The sequence below is a fragment of the Oxyura jamaicensis genome, chromosome 27, assembly GCF_011077185.1.
Source record: "Oxyura jamaicensis isolate SHBP4307 breed ruddy duck chromosome 27, BPBGC_Ojam_1.0, whole genome shotgun sequence".
Lineage (NCBI taxonomy): Eukaryota > Metazoa > Chordata > Aves > Anseriformes > Anatidae > Oxyura > Oxyura jamaicensis.
In genome coordinates, this window is record NC_048919.1 from 4,970,391 (window position 1) to 4,992,213 (window position 21,823).

At 60.7% G+C, this 21,823-nt stretch overlaps 1 protein-coding gene and 1 long non-coding RNA gene across 3 annotated transcripts in view; both read right to left on the reverse strand.

Annotated features, from left to right (window-relative positions):
• Nucleotides 1-1,494: 1,494 nt before the first annotated feature.
• Nucleotides 1,495-2,955, reverse strand: LOC118178848. The gene is made up of 2 exons (XR_004756304.1): nucleotides 2,441-2,955; nucleotides 1,495-1,844 (listed from the first exon to the last, which is right to left on the reverse strand). It is a non-coding gene; the product is annotated as an uncharacterized LOC118178848 (long non-coding RNA).
• A 2,521-nt stretch (nucleotides 2,956-5,476) lies between these two features.
• The window catches only part of LASP1 (LIM and SH3 protein 1), a 28,249-nt gene continuing 11,902 nt past the window's right edge, over nucleotides 5,477-21,823 (reverse strand). The window contains exons 3-7 of one of the 2 annotated variants that reach the window (XM_035347665.1): nucleotides 16,540-16,624; nucleotides 9,067-9,174; nucleotides 6,700-6,856; nucleotides 6,438-6,541; nucleotides 5,477-6,117 (exon numbers count right to left, since the gene is read on the reverse strand). In XM_035347665.1, the coding sequence (XP_035203556.1) occupies nucleotides 5,944-6,117; nucleotides 6,438-6,541; nucleotides 6,700-6,856; nucleotides 9,067-9,174; nucleotides 16,540-16,624 (628 nt within the window). In that variant the 3' untranslated portion in view covers nucleotides 5,477-5,943. The remainder of the gene's footprint in view (nucleotides 6,118-6,437; nucleotides 6,542-6,699; nucleotides 6,857-9,066; nucleotides 9,175-16,539; nucleotides 16,625-21,823) is intronic. The other variant, XM_035347666.1, reaches the window with a different exon arrangement.

The window sequence follows — 21,823 nt, forward strand, 5'->3', positions numbered from 1 at the left end:
GCAGCAGATCCTCCAGGAATGTGAGTTGTATGTAGCTGCCAAACATGAATTATTGATGGCTTTATTAGTTATTATTAATCACTGCTCTTTTTCTTACATACACAATAGCTCAGCAAGTGTTTGGCGTTAGGTTCGGGTTTCTGCAGCGTTCATACATGCGCCAACATTTCCACCAGACAAGGACTTTCCTTCCCGAAGGATCAAAGCTCAGACCCACCGGAATGGTACTTCCCGAACCAGATTTGTCTGAACTGGAAGAGGACCCCCGCAGCCAGCCCCGCAGCCGTGCTGTATCACCACCTGGTCACCTCCCGCAATTAAACACCGCTGCGCTAACGGCAGCCAGGTGGGGAGCCCCGGGCCGCACAGCTGGAGCGGCGACAGTGACACTGGAGAACCTGGTGCGTCTTCCTCCACCGCCGGTTTTTAACTGCAGTCGTGGGGAGCCAACAACACCCCGCTGGGACGAGAAGCAAAATTCGCCCCGTGCCGGTATTGCCCTGGTCAGAGCAGGACCGATCCCGACTGCAGCCGGAGCCGTGGAGGACTGGAGGACCGTACCCGCACCGCTCCGGCTGTCCCGCGTCTGCCGTGGCCGTCCGTCTGTCCGCAGACACCTCTCCAGCCCCGCTCAGCCCTCACACCTTACAGAGCAGCTGCTGGTCCCAGTGCAGAGCTGGCTGATGTGGGGCGATTGTTACGCATAGCTGGCTGCTTCGTAAGGCCCTGGGAGGCGAGCGGAGCGCTCAGAGGAAGAGAAAATTATTGTGCCTGGTTTCACACTCAGCTGAGTTTCCATTCCACGCATTCCTCCTTACTCACTCTCTCTTAATCACTGCAGATGTTGACATCAGATTCAGACTCACGAAGCGGAGCTTATCGAGAACATGACTTATGTTTGAAGAAATTCCTCCCAGAATGTTTCAGGCTTCTGGTTTTCGACTATATTTGGTGTGGAGCGAGCAGAAACTGCTCTAGCATTGCAGGGTGGCTGGGGCTGAGGCCGCGGCGCTGAGACCGCCCTGGGAGCCGCAGGCAAAGTCACCAACCTCGCGTTTCTCTGGGAGCTTTGTTAACAGGAAACCAGCCGCGTATGCAGCTGGCAGCGCTGACCGCATCCAGCATTCCCGACTCCACAGCCCCTCTCCTTTCTGTAGCTCATCCTCCCTAAAGTCTCACCTACCAGCCCCAGCACGCCCCTGGGTGCCTGCGCTGCCCCTGCACCCGCGCTGGGCCCTGTCCTCTCCCCGCCACCCGTGCCGGTGCCGTGGGTGATGGCTGAGGAATGACACCCGAGGGAGGCTGAGCCCTGGCACGGCTGCTTGGGCACCCTCCAGGCTGGGTCAGGGACCCCGACGCCTCCGCTGTGGTTTTGCCACCTCCTCGTCCTCCCCGCAGGATGCCCAGCACCTCTCCAAGGAGCAGGGTTTGCCCCTGGGGGCAGCGGGAGGCGCGTTTCAGCACAGCACAGACACCACAGGCGCGCTCACCTCCTCCCGTGTCATTCCTCCTTTTTATTTAATCTCTTTGAACGTTTTTCACCAAAAATAATAATAAGTGCTCTCCAAAACAGAACCCAAATCCTGGACCTTGGAAGTGCTCATCCCAAGGGGCCAACCCACGGATGGGGGTCAGGACCTTTCGCCTCCCTCCCAGGAGCATCCCTCAGTGGGGCAGCGGGCGTGCGGCGTCCCCCCGCCGCCCCATCTCCCCTCCTTCACCCCCTCAGCCCCCCCCCAGCAGTGCCAACCCCGCACCGCTCCCTCCTCCGGCGTGGGGAGCCGCTCGCTTGCGAGGTCTGACGCTTTTCCAGAAGGATCCGAGCGAGCTGGGCCGGGCGGCGGCTGTGGGAGAGAAAGGAGATGCTGGTGTGAGCTGCACCCCGAGATGGGGGGGGCAGGCCTGGGGGTGGGGGGGGGGGGGCAGCACCAAGCACCCCCAGGCAGGGGCGGCCCCCCCCCCCAACCCCCCCGCGCACCGGGAGCTCCCCCGGTTCCTAAGGGGGGGCCACCACGCCCCCCCCCCCCCGCCCCCTGCTCCTCTACAATGATGCAACCCGGCTCGCTCCTTGCGTCTCCCCAGCGCTGTTCCGTTTCTCCCCCTCGCGGGGACAAAAGCCGTGGGCTCGCGCTGCAGGAGGGGAGGGAGCGCGGCGTTTTCCGCACGGGAAGGGGCCGAGGAGCCCCCGCAGGGAGCAAGCAGCAGCCGCGCGATGGCCGGCGCCTTGCGGCCTGCCTTGGAAACCCAACGCCGGTGCCCTCCTGCCAGCACCCCGCAGGAAAAGGCTGCACCGGGGCCGTCAGCCCGGCTGCTGCAGCCAAGCAGGGGGAGCAGGAGCCGACGGCAATAATAAATAAATTATAACTCCCCCCCCTCCCCCTCCCAGCCACGTCCCTCCCCAGGAATCAAAGCCTGGCCGGACGAGTCGCAGACGTCTCACCTGCGCCGCGCGCTGCTCGCCGGGCTGATGCTGAGCCGCCTCTCCCCCGGCATCGCTCTAGAGCATGTAAATGATGTAGGAGAGGATCACCAGGCCGACGATGGCAAAGAACATCAGGATGAAAATATCCAGCATGGTGAGCGAGCAGCCGGCAGGGCGGGGGCTGCCGGGGCTGCCTGCCGGGTGCAGCAGCACGGGGATGCTCGGCACAGCCGCGGCTGTCGCTCGCCGTCCCCGGCCCCGCTCGGGATGGAGATGACGCCGAGCTGACTGAGCCGCTTGCCAGCAGCCAGGCGGGTGATAAAGGGATGAACGCGCGCGGTCAGATGGGGCTTCAGCCTTGCACGGGTGGAGGAGCACTCACGCAGCACGCACCGGGCTCCCTGGAGGCACCAGCTGCCTGTAGCGGGATTGCTTTGCCCCTGCTTGTTTCTGCCCAAACCACTGCTTCATTTCCGGGGGTGCCAATGGGAACGTGACCGAAAGGGCCCAGACTTTGGGGGGCAGAGCAACAAGGAGCCATGTCCCCAGCCAGGCTCAGCCCTTCCGTTCCAGCCGGGGCTTTTCCCCTCCGTGGGGAAGGGGCTGGGGCCAGCCTGCAGACCGCATGCCTGCAGCTGCCCCGGGAGGGCAGGAGGAGCCGGGATGCGGTGCCCACAGGGGAGCCGTTTGCCCCCAGGTCAAGGCTCTGGGCTGAACCCAAGCAGATCCCAGAGCCACGATGTAAGGGGAGCACTTGGCCTCTGATAGCAAGACCCCAAAAACAGGCTGGCATCTCTGCCCCAGGAGGGTTTCTTCACACTCCTCTGCTTGCAGCTGTATTTTCCCTGGCAGCAGTAGCCAGGGAATGTCGCCTTTGTGGGTCCACATTGTGGCCCTGGGTGCTCTCTGGGTGGCATCCGACTGTCCCTGTGCTCAGCGACAGCGGCGTTCCCACCCCAGCCAGGCAGGGACAAGGACCCCGGCACCCGCAGCTTTCCCCTGCCCCAAGCACCCCCCCCCCAGTGTCCCAGGGCAGCAAGAGAAAGGATGGAAAATGGACAGAAAAGCAACCACAATTAAACTCCAGCACAGTCGGCAGGTAAAAATTATACTTTTATTTTTGAGTAAACCAGGAAGGAGAATCAATTGGTTTGTTCCATTTGACAGTTCAGTTAAAAAGGCCAAATAATGTTTTATTCATGGATGCTCAACCCGAGGGGAAGGAGTACACAAGGACAAACCCCAATCAAGCAACGGATCCGGAAGAAAACACGTTCTAAGCTCAGCACCGAGATGCAACCGGGGAAGCAAAGATGGATGAGGTCTATTTTACACATGATGAGAAGCAATTTAGCTTTTATTTTTTTTTATCATTTTATTTATTTATTTATTTTAAATACAGGTTTAGGTGCTTTTCAGCTATGAAAAAAGGCAAAAAAGTGCATAAGTTGAGAGAAAAGGCAGAAAACAAGCAGTAAGAGGTCTGTTTCCCACGGCTGGGGAGAAGGGGCAGGGCAGGGGCAGGGAGACTTAGGACAATGGTTTCCAGGTAGCATTAAAAAAAGGTCTGTATACCAAAACGTAATCGCCTGTGTTATTTGGTCCATTAAAAAACGGTTTATTCACATTGACAGTCCCCCCCCCTTCCCAGACAAGAACGTGATTAAGAACAGGGTGAGCAAGGAGAGATGCGGGCTCCTCCGCCCCCTGCCGCCCCCCATCCCCTACCCTCGGGCTCACTCGTTTTAGCACCGACTGGGATTCCCATCCCGTGAAGCCCACCCTGGCTGCCTCTGGGGTCCCCAAAGGGACGGATGACAGTGCCCAGAACCCCGGCCACGCTTCTCCTCCCGTTGCAGCCGGCTGGGAAATGAGCCAGGAGCAGGATGCTCGCCTCCCCCCGCTCATACCCTGCTGTGGGTCTCTGGCCTCGCTGTGCCCCAAGCCCCGTCTTCGGTCACCCCAACCCCGCAGCCCAGTGTGCTTTGAGAAAGGGGACTGCAAGCAGGAAGCACGGGGTCCTCTCCCACTCCGTGAGGCTGTCCCCATGGACATGGCCCCAGACAGAGCCAAGGAATGTCTGAACTTGGCCATTTTGGTCCCTCGGGGCAGGAGCTCCTCGCTCCTTTCTGCCTGCACACAGGCTTCCAGTTATACCCGTCCCTGCTCAGCCCCAGGACCTCCGCAGCCCAAAGGAGAAGGGGACGGGGATGTGCTTTGAAATTTTGGTCCGTGATGCGATCCCAAGTCAGTGGTGGCCCCAGAAGCCACCACCGCTGGGGACCAGTGAGAGGTGGGGGGCGGCGTGGGGGGCTCAGGGTGCCAAACCCATCTCTGCCACTCAGGGCTGAGCCGCCGGAGGGGAAAGGCCCTGGGACGTTCCCCAGCATGGTGGCAGAGGGGGGGAAGATCTTTCACGCTCGGCCCAGAAGAGGCACAGAGATGGGGACTGATCCTGCTGCCTCCCCAGACCATCTGCCCAGCGGGTGGAGGGCTCAGGAGGGTCCCAAAAGCCCCGCAGCAGCAAGAGAAAAGCAGGAAGGGTCCCAGGTGAACCCGGGGAACGACCGCTGCTGACAGAGGAAGAGGCTGCCCCCGGCATGCAGGGCCCCAAAGCAGAAATCTGGAGCCAAAGGGGGATGCGAGGCCCAGGCAGCGCGGTGCTGCCAGCACGGCCCCGTGCCAGCCCCTGGAGCCCTGCGGTTCCCTGGCCCCCCCGGCACCTGCAGCAGCTCGGCCCCTGCTCGGCCCCGTGGAGCCCGGAGGAAGGGGGGAGCTGGGACAAGGCAGCCAGGCTCCGAGGCAGGAGCAGCCACTCTGAATCCCAAGAAAGACAGATCTCGTTTACGACTTTAACCGCAAACGTTCTTCTGGTTTGCAATGTCGTGAGGACTGAAGGGAGAGCAGGCTGGAAGGAAACACCAAACCGGAGCTGGGAGAAGCAACGGGGCGAGCCAGAGCAGGAGCAGCGCAGGGTGGAGGCTGCCAGCTCATCTCCCCCCCCATGTCAGCCCTCGGGATGAGCGCCCCTCCCTGCCCTTCTCCCTGCCTGGCCCATCCCAGTGCGAGGTGGGGGGATTTGGTCCCAGCAGAGGGTCTGCTCCTCCCTCTGCACCGGCTCCCAGCGACTCGGCTGCTTCCCCCAGTAACTGCCCGAGCACCTGGGAGAGGGGCCCCGGCTGGCACGGGTGCCCCAGCCCCTCCGGAAGGCTAGAGAGGGGGGGACTGAGGGAGAAGGAAAGCGACGGCCATTTGGTCTCCCGAGCCCCCAACATCCCTTGCAGACAGTCCCTCAGTCCCGACAGAGCGAGAACAAAGCTAAATTGGCAAGAGAAACCAGAGGCGGCTGCAGAAACACAAAGAAACCGAGATGTCGGCCCGCGGCTCCGGCGGGCAGCGGCAGAGCACGCTGGAGAAGGGGTGCTGGGTGGGAGGGAGGGAGACGCACACACACACACACTGGGGCTGGCACGGGCGGGGGGCTCGGCGGGGGGGCCGCGCGCCCCGTCCCCTCCCGCGGCTCAGATGGCCTCCACGTAGTTGGCGGGGAGCATGCCCGTGTCGCCCGTGCGCTCCACCGTGCCGTACATCCACCCGTCATCGATCTGCTGCACGTTGATGATGGTGTCGCCGTCCTGGAAGGAGACCTCGTCTTCATCGGCTGCGTTGTAGTCGTAGACGGCGCGGAAACGCTTCTGTGGGAGAGAGAGAGGTCAGTGGGCACGGGGCTGGCTCCAGGAGGGTCCCAGGGCACGGAGTCCCACCGAGCCCCCGCGGGAGCTGCGCCGGACCCAGGAGGTCCTCACTGGGCACCACCGAGGGATGCTGGTGCCAGCAAGAGCCACGGCAAGCAGGAGCCCGGCACCCAGCACGGCACCCACAGGCGCCTTGCAAACTGCTCCTCCCCAGCACAGCCTGCGGGCGGGGGGAGCAGCTTCCCAGCAGCAACCCCTGACCCTCTGGGGATGGAAAGCGGTGGTGGGGTGGGCGCGGTGGAGCCCTGGGTTGTACTCACCCCCCCTCCAGAAGGAGCGTTGCGCTGCGTGGAGGCTGGTGCCGCGGGCTCCTTGTAGCCGTAGGACTGAGACGACATCTGCTGCTGCTGCTGCTGCTGGTAGACTGGGAAGGAAGGGTTGGGGCTGTCAGCCAGAGCTGCGGCTGGGTGCTGGGCTTCGGGGGGCACGCAAAGCCCCCAGTGAGGGCATGCAAGGCTCTAGCAGCCGACAGGGCTGGAGCGGAGCAGAGCTGCCAGCCCTTCCCGGGGCCCTGCGCCGTACCTGGGTTGCTGGGCTGGACGTGATGAGACGGCTGCTGCTGCTGCTCGGCGGGTCTCCGGTAATTGGTGCTTTCCTGGGAGTTCCTGCGCTCCATCTCGGCACCCTCGCTGGGGCTGGGGCCCATCCTGCTCCTCTCAAACTCTTCGTGGTACTTTATCTGCGGGGGCAGAAGAGAAAGAGGTCAGGCAGAGGGCGGGCAGGAGGAAAGGGTTAACCCAAGGGCCTAGGCACACAATTAATGGCCAGGTGTGTTAATGAATACCCTGAATACACTGCCACTGGAAGGCACCTGGAGCCCATTTGCCTGCTGGTTAAACAGTTACTGGAGGGCACTACGGGCTCCTGGTGTGGGTGGGAGCAAAGCCTGGAGCCGTCGCTCCCTGGGGAAGGGGAATGCTGCTGCGCCCCTGCCCCGGGTGCTGCAGGGACCCCTCTGGGACAGCACCTTCCAGCGACAGAGGCACGGGCTCAGCCTTTGCACGGCCCCATTCCCAGGAGGTTTCCTGACTGCAGAGACGTTCACGCCGCTGCCGCTTCGCAGCCCCTCGGCTGCCCGTGTGAGCCCCACTGCTCGCTCGCCCTTCGGATTAAAACCCTGCCCGTGGAGCCAGGCTTTGTGCCGGGAGCGGGGCTGTTCCCACGCCTGCGCTAAGTGGGTCACCGCCACCCCAGGCTGGCGGCCAGCGGCCCCTGGGGAAGCAGCTCAGAACCGCTCCGTGGCTGGAAAGGGGAGAAGGGGGCCAAGCAGCCCCTCGGGGTTGCCCGCAGCAGCCGTAACCCCGCGTCCTGCTGGTATTGAACACCCCAAACCCTCCCCATTGTCCCTCGGAAAGGAGAAGACCACAGCCCCACACCACAGAGGGTGGAAGGGCCACACGGCCCCAGCTCAGAGCCCACTGAGAAGCGGCCCCCAGGGGAGATCTGCTGGCCAGGTCCTTTTCCCCAGGGGGACCCTTCCCAGGCCTGCGCTGTCGTGGGGTTCGGGCGCAGATAACGCCCTGCAGCTCCCCAGGGAGCGAGCACAGCGCTTGCCAGAGAACTGCACGATGAGATCAAAAGGCGAGGGAATAAACAACCCCCTCCCAGCCCGCCGGGCATTTCTGTGTTTGTGCACACGTGGAGCTCCTTCGAGCGCGCTCCCTCATGGGGTGCAGGCACAAAACCTTCCCCCCCCGTGCACTGCTGCAAGCCCGGACCCTGCTCCCCTGGGGGCAGCTCCCACCACAGCCTTGTCCCCAAGGTAGACACTTGGTAAGGACGGACGAGCTCCCCAGGCTGCACCCCTGAGCCAGGGGAAGAGGGAGAGCGCACGTCGTGCCCGGGGGGCTGCGGGGAGCTCGGTGCCTGCCCCGCTCCCAAGCTCTGTCCCACCGGGTCCTGCTCTGGGCACCGCAGACCCCAAAGGGGGCAGGGAGCTCCCAGCAGCCGTCTGAAGGGAAACCCAAACCCGAGAGGTTTCTCATGCTCAGCTGCATCTCTGGGGGCAGGCTTCGTGGTGAGCGAGGAATCAGCCCCCTGCCCTGCCTGCTGCTAGGCCGGGTTTTGCAACAGCTCGAGGTGGTTTGATAAGGAGCAAACACAACTTTCACTATCAGCAAAAGGTGAATTAACCCCCTGCACGCTGCAGAGCTCCCTTGCCACAATGCCTGCAGTACAGAGCCGAGCTTGGGAAGGTGAGAAGCTCCCAGCCTGACGCAGCAGCTACACGAGCACATCCTCCTCTCCCCATGGCAGCAGGCATCCATCCATCCTTCCACCCACCCACCCAGGCTCATCTTATCACCTGCCAAAGAACCAGCACCTGGACGTGGAGGGAGGCTGTGGGATGCAGCACAACCTGCGGGGCCAGCTGCCACCCACCTTGGACACGGCTCTCCTCCTTTTGGAAGGGAGCTGGGTCCCTCGCAGACCCGGGAGGGAGCTCAGCTTCCAGGAGGCCGAGCGAGGGCAGAGCTGCTGCCACGTACAGCCCTCAGAAGCCCCCACGTGTCGGCACCAAGGCAGGACGGTGACAGGAGGGGGACCTGCTGCTGCTTGCAATCAACATTTGAGCAGCCGGGTGGATGCGAAGGACTTGATGCCTCTTTGGATATGGCTACAGCCTCGCCCGCTGGCTCCGCCAGCCTTCGCAGGATGGAAGAGCCGGGAAACGTGCTAGGGGGACACAAGGAGCCCAGGCAGGACGGGTGTGCGAATGGAGGCTGTCGGCCTTTAAGGACGAGGCAGGCTTTAAGGTCGACACAGCTCCGTGTGCGTGCGAGCAGCTCCGTGCTCCCCCCGTGCAGCCGGGTGCCCCCCAGCCTCCTCGGCAGCGCAGCGGGAGGAAGGGCACAGCGATGCCAGGCACGGAGATCAGAGGCTACTCACGTTGCTGATCTGATCCTGAGTCTTTTTGATTCTCTGCAGCTCCGGGGTGTCAGCCACCACGCTGAAGCCTTTTCCCTTGTTCTTCTCAAACTCCTCCTTGTAGCGAATCTGGGAGGAATCGAGAAAAAAAAAAACAGATTTAGCCATGGGGGAAACCCAGCGTGCGCAGCAGCTGCGTTCGACAAGACAAGACCTCCCTGTGACCCAGGCTCTTCGTGACAAGCAGCAGCTTTCTAACCGGGCCTCTGGCTTGCTCTGGAGACCCCCTCACGTATCCAGCAATAGCAAAATGGGGCATTGCCAAGAGCTGAGGCACAAACAGCTTCCTACACATCCACTGCTCTGGTTTCTCTTTCAGCAGGGGCTGGGGTAACTTGGATTTACGCTGGGTTTCCCGGGGCCTAGCAGAGCACAAGTCACACGGATCACCTCATCCATGGCAATCCGCCTGACTGAGAGTCCCAAGGACTTCGTGAGCTACGCCCGTACGAGAGCAGCTCTGTGCCGGGGGTGTTCAGCGGCCTCTGGGAAGGAATACACCCAGCAGGGCTACAGCCAAGGCAGGGCGTGGGGACGGAGGCCGGCAGAACACAAGCATCCTCATTTCTGTCTGCCAGACATTGACGTCAGCAGCTCTCCCATCACACCCAGGAGCCGAAAAGTCCCATTTTTACTTGCTCCCCCTTCTTTTTTTTTTTTGTTTTCCTGTAATTTAAATAGCTCTACATGGCTTTAAGACCCAGGCTTCCAGGTGTCCTGCGGGAGGGAGCCAACGCAGCGCCCAGCCCAGTCCCGCAGCCTCGGCCCCGGGTGTCGCTGCGCCATCGCCCCCCTGCTCCGGAAGCAGAAGCACCTTCTGCGGGTGCCAAAACCCAACCGCTGACTCGATTGCTCCGAAAGGGAAGGAAACGCTGAGCAGCTGCTTGGCCCACTCCGACGAGCGGCTTTGCTGACTTTCAGCCCCGAGCAGCCAGGGGCTGAGCTCGCCCCGCGCACCGCAGGCAGCCGCAGATCGTCGCTGAAACGGAAAGGTCACCTCCGCCTCTGGGGCAGGAGGAACGAACCTCTCGCCACCCATGCGATGGGAGCAGAGCAGCCTGGCTGTGTGCGTGCAATGTGGGGGAAAGGAGCAGCCGCCTCCCCGATGGAGAGGTCCGGGAGGGACCGGACCCGCTGCTCCCCAGGCAAGAGCCGGGAAGTGCTCGTCCCAGTAAGGCCAGACACCGGCGCGTGTGGCCGGCTTCCTGCAAGCCTTCCCGTCCCGCAGCGGGATGGCCGCCCGCCAGACAGACGAACGGACAGCCGGGAATTCGGGCTGGCCCCACAAAGGAGTGTGTAGGAGCAGAGCTGAGCCTGCGGATGGGCCCCACGGACACACGTGGCTCTGAGATAAGGGAGGCAGCGCCACGGGGGAGGCAGGATAACGCTGATTTCTCCCCAAAATGCTGCCATGGAGGCGCTGCTCCAAGCCTCGCCGGGTCGTGTCCTGCTGAGCCTGGGAGCACCTTGCAGGAGAGGCTGCCAAGCGTTTTGTGTGACCGTCTGCAGAAGCCGAGGGGCCACAAGGCTCCTCTGCTGCCCTCCGGGCTGTCCCAGAGCCCCCCCAGCTCCAGAGGGGACGTGCAGGGCTCAGACCCCGCAGCTTCCACCCCCGTGGGGGGCTCTAGAAGGAGGCAGAGGTGGCTCGGGGGCCATGAGGAGGCACAGCGACAGCTTTGTCCTGACTTCAATGCTTTAACAGGACTGGCGTAGATAAGGCTCGGTACGGTCCCCCTGGCCAGCACGCGTTGTTGTACGCTTGCTTACACCCAGGGCGAGCAAACACCTCCCAGGAGCAGCCCTGGGACACGCAGCCCTCTCGTCCTGCCCCAGTCCCTGCTCTGCCGACAGGGCTGGCTGCATCCAGGGGGATCGCAGCCCAGCTCTGAGCGCAGGAAGGCGGCCGCAGATCCCGGCTGTGCCCAGAGGTGGGTGGGAAGCGGACGCTCGCCCCAGCCCCGTCCCAGCCCCGCTTTCCTGCGGCACAAGGGGAGATCAGGCACCAGCTCTGCAACGGGCAGGAGGAGCAGGGGAGAGCTCGCTGCTGGCTGCACGGGTTATGGTGCTGCAAATACCATAGGATGTGAGCAGAGCACCAGACACAGCCTTATCCCACAAGCCAGGAGAAATCAAAGCTTTGGAAGCTCGTCAGAGCCTCTACCCCCACTTCAGAGCCACGGCACAGATGGGATGATCCACGAGTCAGGTTAGATTTCCAGCTCAAAAGCAACATTAGAAGGCAAAGGTTTAATGAACCAGGCTGCAGTGCCTACCCGGGGAGGAGGTTAATGAAACCAAGATGCCAAAGCACATCAGAGAGGAACACAGGAGACTGATTTCGAGGCAGAAGCCTCTGCCGGCTTGAAGCAGTAAGAAGCATAGAGAAACTTCACTGGCTGGGGTGAGGAACCCATCTCAATCACCGTGAGGTGGGAAGCAGCAGCCTCACGGCACTGAGCACCAGGCACAAGGAGCCAGACGTTAGGGGAGCTGCTACGAAACCCGTGGGACCCCTGGAGAGGGGGCAGGAGGGGTGAAGTCACCAGCCCCAGGGAGCAGGCAGGGGGCTGCCTTTGTCCTTGATCCGCGCTGCTTTTCATCCAGGCTCTTCTTTTGGATCTCTGTAGCCCGGCCGTGGGACGCTGTCGCTGCCATCGTGCTGGAGATGCTGCTCAGAACAGCTCCAATCCCCCAGCCTTCCGCTCAGCCCCCCCAGGAGGGGTCAGGGGGTGCCAGCACCAGCTGCAGACGCACAAGTGACGAGCTTTCAGAAAGCCAGGCAAGAGAAAGAAGCTTCAGGCCAGAAGCTAATCACAAGGCCAAGCAGTTCCTTTGACAGGTCCCATGCATTTACCTCCTAAATCTCACCCCCTGCATCCCCCCGTTCCCCCCCTGCCCTGTAACACTCAGGTTATGGCAGCCTGGCCCCACAAACTGATGTAGGGGGGTGCCTGACTGCAGGGGGGAGCCCGATGCTGGTCCCTGGGGCAGGTTAACTCAAGACGTGTGCTGGGAGCTGGCAGCAGCCCAGGCCCTGTGCCACGAGGTCCGAGCACGGCCCGAGCCCTGGGGACAGCGCCGAGAGCAGGAGAGGAAGAGCAGGGGTCGGGGGCCCAGGGGGAGCCACGGCCCTTCCTGGCTCTGCTGCAGCACGGCCAGGTCCTGCGGGGCCGCAGCCACGGCCGGAAAGGAGGGAGGAAGTGCTCAGAAACGGCGATTTTCTGCTGCTCCCTGCCCTTATATGGGCAGCGGCGCTGCCTGTGCCGGGCAAGATCTGGGCACCCACCGCAGGGCACGGGGACGAGGGGCACAGGAACCCCCTCCATAGCCTGGCTGCCTGCAAGAGGCACAGGTCCTCACCTCACTCCCGTCCACAAAGAGCACGGCCGCGTGCCTGGCGTCCTGCTCTCCTCAATCCCTCAAGATCCTGAGCCCAGGCAACCCCGGGTGATGGAGGGAGATCAGCGCAGGGAGCCTGCTCCTGCCGTCGCTGCACACCCGCTGCTCACTGCCGTCACCCTGGCTCAGGGCTGCCTTTCATCCAGAGGCTGTATTTAAGAGCCGAGTGGCACAGACGGCGCCAGGGCCGTCAGACTTCCAGACCCATACCCGCACCTCGCCCCGTAACAAAATAGGGCCCACGGTAACGTCCCCAGAGGAATTATTGCCTTGGTGATAAGACAGGGGCAACCCGCACATCCCTGTAGGAGCTGGAGGAAGCCCTCTGCGCATCGCAGCCCCTCGTGGGTCCCAGCTCAAGCAAATTAAACCGCTGCCCCTATCCACGTCGCTGCCAGCAGCTCCCCGAGGTGACAGCCGTGCTGCTGCAGGAAGGAAGCGCTGGGGACAGGACAGGAGAGCTACCTGCCTCCCACGTCCCCAGAGCCTCCACCCTCGGGCAGGAAAGGCTGCCTCCGGAGATACCAATTTTAGGAGTTTGAGAGGAGCCACAGAATGGGAACCCTGCAATTTTCTTGCCACACGTGGGCTGCAGGAGGAGGCTGCAGGCGTAAAAGCTGTCACTTTGGGGACTTATTTAGCTGCAGGAGGTATTATTATCCAGCGTCTGCCAGTGACCGGAACAGAAGACGCCCTCTCGGCACACAGACAGAGGAGGACATCGGGACGTGCATGAAGCTGCTCCAGCTCCACAAAGCTGTCCTGACACCACCCTGTGCGTGCAGTGGCTCCGGAGCACAGCCGGCTCCTCCAGCCGTACCAGGGTGGGACGGGAGCGTTTTTGGACCTTCTCGGGGATACCTGCAAGCACAGCAGGAAGGACAAAGCTGCTGGGGAGCAGGGAATGATGCTCCCGCGGTCAGAACCCCCTGTAGAGGACACAGCCCCACCAATTTTCCTTGCCCTAAAGCAGCTCCCAGCCACGGCACCTCTGCAGGGATGTGAGGGAAGCCTTACCCCAAGGTCCGCAGGCTGAGTTTGGCTGGTAAATGCTGGCATGAAGGTGAGGTGTGGCTGTTCACATAACGCTGACCTCTCTCCACGAGGGATTTTACCACTCCACCTGTGTGCAGAGCCCTGCCTGCCCCAGCAGCATTAGCCAGGACGCACTTTTGAGGTGGCATTTGAACCTTTGAGGTGGCATTTGAACCGGCAACCCGCAGCACAAAAGCCTCCCAGCTAGGCTGTCATCACAGCACAGCCAGCAAGCTCTTTGCAAGCCTCTCCCCGTGTCAGCTAACAGCTCCAGTTTGCAGGGCTGAGCCCTGCTGCCTGCTCTGGAGGGGCTGGAGGTAACCTTTGCTGGTCCTGGAGGGTTTGCTCAGCTCCTGCAGTTACCACGAAGAGGCTGTCAATGAAACAAAGCGGCTGCATTTTAGCTGGAGTGCTTCAAGAAACACAAACGTTTGCCTCTTGGAAAATAGGAGACTCCCTTTGTAGGAAGAACAAAGGCAGAGAGGAATTAAGATCTTATCTGAAGTGATTCAGGATCTATCCTCCCTGGAGGGAGGAGGCAGTTTCCACCTGATTTGGCTGCGCCATCTTACACTGTCACCTCCGTCCCCATCCCTGTCACCTCGGTCCCCGTCCCTTCCTCCTGGGCTGCCTGTGCCCACAGCACCCCAGCAGCCTCCTCTCCCTCCCGCTCACACGAGTTGTATTTTCAGCACATCCTGGTGTGAGACCAGCACCGAAAAGGTGCGGTGCTGCTGTCCGAGGGGCTGCAAGACCCTGCCTGCATCCCAGCCCCTCTTCTGTTCACGTGCAGCCAGGCGCAGAAGGCTCCCGGCACCCCTGCTCCTGCCCGTGTTTTTGCCAGGCAGGTCAAGGGGAGCAGGGACAGCAGCTGGCACCTCCTCGAGTGCTCTGGCACCTCCTGCAGCTGTGTTTCAGCCCCTTGGTCCTGCCCTGACACCAGCCCCGTGGCACTGTTCCCAAGGAGCCCATGCAGAGGGCTGTCCCCATCACAGCGCCCTTACCCAGCCCCTGCGGTGCCGAGAGCCGTGCTCAGAGCTCTGCTGCACCTCCCACAAGGAGCAGCAGTTGCCAAGCATTTGGGAACTTTAAGACGGTGTAAAATGTCTGTTCCAGCTCCCTCCTTTAAAAGGGGCCACGCACACGATGCACTGGAAGCTGCTGTGCTGGTCGGCTGCCTTTTGGTGCTGCAGCTCCATCAGGGCTCTCCCCCTGCTCAGGGCACCGTCCCTGTAACCTCCTCTGCTCCCGGGCAGCTGCTCCAGTCGGGCACAGATGTCTGGGTCTCTGCACAGCTCCCCAGACACTTGGTTAACAGGGAAATGGGGTGAGTAAGACCCTGCAACAACCTCACGGAGAGGAGAGAAACCTAGTTTTGCTTCCAGCACAGCACACGCCACAAGGAGCAGAAAGTCCCAGCAAGCTACAGAAAAGCCCCGGCAGTGCGGAGCACACTCCCTCCCTCCCTAGGGTCTCCTTTAATAAGCAAGAACTAATGAAGAGCCTGAGTTCATTGTAAAAACAGCACTGGATACTCCAGAGCATTTGGTACAGCGTTATCTTGATTGTTACCATGGAAAAGCAGCCGTGTCCCCTTAGCAGCTCTGTGAAGCACAAAGCAAGCCCTGGGCTGAGCTCTGTCTCCCTGCTCGAGCCAAGCTGCATTTGTGCAAGCCAGGAGCTGTTGGGCAACCCGCTGCGAGGAGCAGACCTTGCCAAAGCAGAGGTTTCAAAACTCGGCGCTGGCTGTGTGGGCACCACCAGCTCTGTCTGCTAACAGGTGAGGTCCCGATTTCCCCCTCCTCCAGCAGGAAGCACGCCTGAGCAGTCTGCTTTCCAGCTCCTGGCACTCCCAGGCTAATGGGGAAGAAAGGAAGGTCGCTGTGTCCTTCAGAGCACAGCCGGGAGAGGAACGCGCTGATCCCAGAAGACGTCTGCTCACCCTGAGCCCACCACCAGGACAAATCCTGTGCCGTCCACCCTCTGTCCAGACCTTCTGTGGACCAACACTGTTGGAACGCTGAGCTGAGCCAACACGCCTTGCTGACAGCTCTCCGGGCAGTCTTTTTGCCCCTTCCCATTGAAGGAAAAATAATTAAATGGATTCCCAGAACAGTTGCCACATCCTGTGTTCTCCTCAGAGACTGTGACTCAAGCCAAAATTGCCCCTGGATGCGTTTTCTTCCACTGCAGCGTACTCTGAGCACACATCTGCAGCTGTACAGCGAAGCTCACGACCACAGCTCAGGACCACGTTGGGTGCTTTGGGCTCAGCTGTGCCCTAAGAATGCCAGTTCTTGGTGCAGTGAAGTCTCACAAAGAGAGGCCATCTACCAAGGCTGCCTGTCCTGTGCTAATCTTGCCCTTCCATGGGACAAAGCTTCTTCGCAGAAGCATCACTCACAGCTCCCTCTCATATTCTCAGTGCCCAGGAGGAGGAAGGAAAGCAGATTGCTCCTGCACCCCCCAAGAGCCAAGCAGCTCCCCCTGCACCACCAGAAGTTATCAGGGCGAGCACCCAGCCCAGAGCCATGCGTCAGGGCTGGGGACTTTTGCTGACCCAGGGACACCTCGAGGGCACAGAACAGGACACGCCTGGACAACACCCTTCTCAAACAGGCTCCTCTCTTCCCTCTAGAAAAAGAGATCGCTGTCTGTGCCAGTCGTTATCCCTTCTATCTGTTTATTTCTGCTTGCCAGAGCTTTCCAGCCCTACAACACCTGGGTTTACCTGAAATACTCGCCCACAGAGTCTGTCCAGATGAGGCCATTTGCCATCTCACCTGATTGTGTTGCTGGATGGCAGCAGGGAAAAAAAAACAGTGCAAGACATGGACGTGACCGGGAGAGGCAGACCGTGGGCTGGACCCTTCTCACCACCAGGTCACAGCCACCAGGGACAAACAGAACAGCAAAAGCTCAGATGTGTGGAACAGGAGAAGAGGAGCCCAGTCCCAAGCTCGTTGCGCAAGGGCATCGGGGAAGCACCAGCGCGCTCACCTGGCTCTGCAGCTCGCTCTGCTGCTTCAGACGCAGGTTCTCGGGAGTGTCTGCCACCATGGTGAAGGACTGCTTCGGGTAGTGTCTGAGGAGGGAAAGCAGATTGTTAACCTACTGCGCTCCTGCAGGCCACCTCCACCCCACCGACCCCACGAGAGCTCCGACATGGGGCCACGGCCATGGGACAGCGGCGATGGCCACTGGGTGTGCTCCCCTGCACCCCCAGAGCAGGCACGTTTCTTACATTAACTGCAGCTAAAGTCCATCAGCAGTTTTATCAGGAAAAGGGGAATGGGAGGATTTCCCCCCCGAAGGCAATGGCTTTCCAGGGCTGTACCTGCCTGGTTTCTGGACAGACCCTAGCACATCTTCATCGAGACCTTCAGTTTGTCATTAAACATTCCTCAGGGTAACATCAGGCCAAGTAAATGCTACTAACGCTCCAGTTTTAGAGGACTTTGCTTCTGCTTCAGTGTTTCTGTCGGGAAGGGGCAGAGGGAGGAGGGTGACTCCACTTGCTGATTTTACCGACGTCTCAGCCACGCAGACCTCACATCACGGCCTGCTGCCTGCAGAGCATCACAGCCCCAGCATAAACCATGTCAGCACAACCGCGCCTGTCCTGGGGGCACGGGCTGTGCTTCTTATCTACTCCAGTTCTGCGTGTTCGGTGAACGCTCAGGGCATGCCTGAAATGGGAGCGTGAGGCAGGAGACCTCCGCCGCGGCCTGGCTACGAGCCCAGCAGCTATTATTCTGAAGTGCCACGGAGCAGTTTCTGAAAAGCACACACAGCCCTTGCTGCGGACATAAATTAGCAGTTGGAAGAACTCAAGCACTGGCAGAAAGTAAATATCTGATCCCAACGCTGGAAGTTGCTACGAGGCCCCTCCAAGCAGACTGGGAACCTTCACGTGGCCACCTCCAGACCCCCAGGAGATGTGGAAAAAGCAGGAGGCAAAGCAGTGCTGCAAGAGGGGGTGTTCGGCAGGTGAAACCCTTCACTGGGCTTGGCCAGAGCCTCCGAGAGGCAGCAGTCTGACAGCAGGATGCTTCGGCACTTGTGTCCTGGTGCTGGTCCTGCCCTCGGGGTCAGGCACGCTCAGCACCACAGGACGCCCTCGCCCCACCATCCTGCCCCGGCCGCAGCCCACGAGCAGCACGGAGGAAGCTTTGCACCCGAGGAGCACTTCCAGGATGCTCAGTGCTGGCCGCCCCCACATCAGGCTCCGTGCATCAAGCCCCCCGGGAAGTGCCCACGGAGGAAACCCGATGCTGAACGGATGGAAACTGCTCTCACGGGATGGAAAGGAAACTGAAGACATCCCACGGCAGCACTTAGGGTTTGTAACTCAAGTAGCAGGGAGCAAGAAGGGAAAACGGCCTTCACAAAGGGCCAGAGGTTTCCCTTTTGCACGATTTAAAGCAGGACTCCCAGCATGGTGGCACAAAAAGGGTTTTAGGAAGCTAGTTCCTAGTACAGTGCCGTGGCTGGGAGGGACAGGCTGCACCAGCCCTGGTTCGTGTTTACCACAGAGCCGCGCTCGCTGCCTCCCGGCATGCCCCGCAGAGCACCGCTTCAGCCTGGTTTCACTTTCAAATGCACTCAAGAACAGGGCTAGAACCTCCTGAAAATGGCAACCGAGCCATCAGCCACCACAGAAGCTCCTTGAGGTGACGGAAGCCTGTGGCTCCTCACAGTGGGGCATGGCGCCCAGCTCCCCTCGGGGGTTTGAAGGCTTTTAGCGCGGTGCTGACCCCAATGTCGCGGCTGTAACCCAGCCTGGACAGCCTCCAAGTCCCACACCTCCACTAGCACAGCCCAACTGGTGGCTGAACCCAGCTCTCGAGGGTTATGCAAGCTCCAGGCCAGCCACGGCTCCTGCCCCTTCCCAGGCCATGAGACGCTTCGTGGGTCTCAGGCCCTGGGGCTGCACTCCAGGAGCTTGTGTGCTGCAGCGTTAGCAATCATCTATTTGCAGAAACAGCTTTAGCACCTCTGTCTGAGGCTAACCAAAATGTGGCCAACTGAGGGTAAGTTAGCAGAAAGCCGGCTGCATGTGGAGGAATCTGTCCAAAACTGCTGGCCTCCGAGCAGGGCAGCAGCAGACACAGCCACAGACCTGCAAGAGCAGCACACACCTCATAAAGCAGCAATGCAGGAAGCTCGAGAATAAAAATAGACTCCTCCTGAGCCTCGCTGAAAAAATAAAGAGAACCCTCCATGTACACACAGAAACCAAGCAGATGCAGATGTGGTTTGCAGAAAGGGGAAAAGACAACTCAGCAAGCAGCAGCTCGCTGCCTGCTCCCCTCTCCCCAGCCCTGCAGCGCCTGTGATAGCAGGGGCCAGACCTGGGCAGCCTCCAAAAACACACCACCACGACAGCCCGGCTGTCCTGCCGGCCTTGGCGAGGTCCCAGCCAGCCCCCACCGAGCGCCGTGCAGCCGGACCCGTGCCAAGTGAGCCCAAAGCAACCCTCCACAGCCCCCTGCATACATCTGGCAACAGGAGAGACCGAAAAGCACAAGAATCGGTTTTAGACAACAGATCACCGACTGCTTTGAGGATATACTTTAATCTCTGTTTAGATTAATCTGATTAGAGGGGATATAATACCGTGTGCTGGGGCTCCGTTCCCCACTACTGCTGGGAATTGCCACGGGAAGGCTTCACACACCGGGGTACGGTGTCAGGGCTCATTCCTCTCCATGCCGCTTCCCACAGCTTGCTGCGGAAATTTCAGCATTGAGACTCCGGTAACAATAAAATCTGATCCTCCACAAGGGCCCAGCGCTCACCAGGAGCGATGGACACCACAGAACTGGGTGTGTTTTTGCCATTTACTTAAGTGCTCACGTGGAAACGGAGCTCTTGCCATTCTGGCCACCGTTTCCGCTCTCCCAGCAGAGAAAGCAAGCAGCACGAACATTGAGGTGGGTCCTGCTACTGCCACTGCTCAGAGCTGCACCCATGGGCGACATTCTAGAAGCAGCAAATCGGCCTCAGACACGTTGGGACCAAATCCACACCAGCTGCTGTCTGCTGCTAGGAGATGAGCAGCCTGGGGGGCTGAAAAGGAGGGGGGAGTGCCTGTGTTCATGACACCAGCCTGTGGTTAGCAAGCTCCTTCGCATAAAGGCTGCTGCAGTTGCACCAGTCACCGGGTGTAATGCTTGCAATACCTTGAACAGGCGGCACCGAGGGTAACCAGCCTTAGACCAGGGCACAGACACCAGCAACCTGTTTTTACAACCCAGTGGTGCTCCCCGCGCCTGCTGGGGGAGGCTGCGCTCACCTTGCTGCTGTGGGAAGGAGGAGAGGCAACGAGCAGCAAACGTGCAGGTCTGTGCAGTGCCGGGTGCCATCAGGCAGCTGCGGAGGGAGCCGGGGTTCGGTTTCCAGCAGTGCCAACCCAGTAAGTGCACCGCCTGGGCGCCCGGGGCACCGGGGGACAGGGAGAGCCTCAGCTCGTTTCACCCAACTCACGTCCTGCAGCCCTCACTTGGGTTTCTTGGAAGTCACCGCCTGACTCACACCAAGGTCAAAGAGAACAAAGCCACTTTTTAACCACGAATGCAGCTTAACCCTAACGCCCTCCCCGACTGCTAATTCTCCATTTGGCAAACGAGGTCTTGAAGGCAGCAGGCCTTCGGATCAGCCCCAGATCTGCCGTGGGCCATCGGTGCTGCCAGAGAGAGGCAGGGAGCCGCACGGCTCCCATGAAGGGCAAACACGGTTCCAGTTGTGCGCACCAGCGAGCCCGAGCTGCATTTACGGCTCAGCCACGGCCCGCAAGCTCCGTGCTGTCTGCTGGTGCTGCGAGCCTAAATCATCCCATTCCCATGGCAACCGCATCCGATGCTCCAGGCATGCCAATATCGCTCCGAAGGCGAGTCTGAGCAGCAGCCTCCAGGGCAGGAGGAGGGAAGCCCCAGTCACTGCAAGGGCTGGCCACCCAGTGACACAAACCCAACCCTGTGGAGCCCAGAGAAACCAAAAAACCACAGTTGTAGTGCAAAAAAAAAAAGAGAATCAATCTTCTGCAAGACAGCCAACGGGGCTGCTTCTTGCACTTCCAGGAGCGCTGTGCCCACAGCAGCCTGTGCCCTGCTGCAGAGCCTGGGGAGGGAGAGGAAGAGATAGGCACAGCCCGCAGGGACTAAGCCGGAATTAGGTTTCCGCCTCTGTCAGTGAGATTTAGAGAAACCCTCCCGAGGCTCGGGGCTGCCTTCCTCTGCACCTTGAACCCCTACAGACCGCTGTGGTGAGGCAGCGGCAGCCTGTCCACGCAAGGCATGGGAAGAAACGCATACATTGAACCATTTCCTTAACATTAGGCATCGATTTTCTCACTGTTTTCTCTGGCTCATGAGATCCGCCTGGTAAAGGAAAGGCATTTCGGTCCTTTGGGAATTTAAGGCCAGGAGCTGCTGATTCAGGAGCGGTGACAGCCCCCCCGCCAAAGCCAGCGCTTCCCACTGCTCAGCCAGCACAAACACAGCCGCCCATATCCCCGCAACACGCCAGAGAGGGGAAAGCCATCTCATATGCATGAGAATCAGCCCCAGAAATAGTCAGCAGTAAATTAAATCTTAATGAGAAAGCACCGAGCGAGTTGCCTTGGGTTCGGGGAGAGCGCGGGAGGCAGCGGGCGCGTGGGAACCGGGCGCCTGCTCCCCCGGGATCCGCAGGACTGGCGCTGAGGATGGGACAGGACCGGTCCTGACCTCCCCATGGGGGTGGTCTCGCGCTGTCTCGCTTCTCCCCCTCCCCATCACCAGGCCCAAGGAGGGAGCAGAGCAGGGGGGTCCTTGCTGCCCTCCCCTAGCTGCCACCAACACGTCCTGGGGAGGGAAGCAGAAGGGTGCTCACCGCTCAGCCTGCCTCCAGAGGTGCACCAAAGGCACCGATCACCGCGCACCATCCTCAAGAGCAGGGACCAGCGCTGAAGGCACAAGATGGCTTTCAAAAAACAGGAACCAGGGGGAATTTCAGCAGCCCCGACAGCACCGGGCTCAGCGCCGCACGGAGGTTGCCGAGTCCTTGACGGAGGTGGCTTTCTGGCAGCCGCTGCAGGAGGGAGCAGGCTGCAGGAGCTCGGCCAGCTGCTGCCAGCAGCTCCACGCCAGCACCACGTTCACGTCCTCCTCTAACACGTGCACGCTCGCCCCGATGCCCTTTGCTCCTCGGCTCTTCCCCAGAAGCTCATTTCCGAAGTTAACCCAACAGGTAGGAAAGCACGCAAGGAGCAAAAGTCACTTGAATTGACAATGCAGCCAAG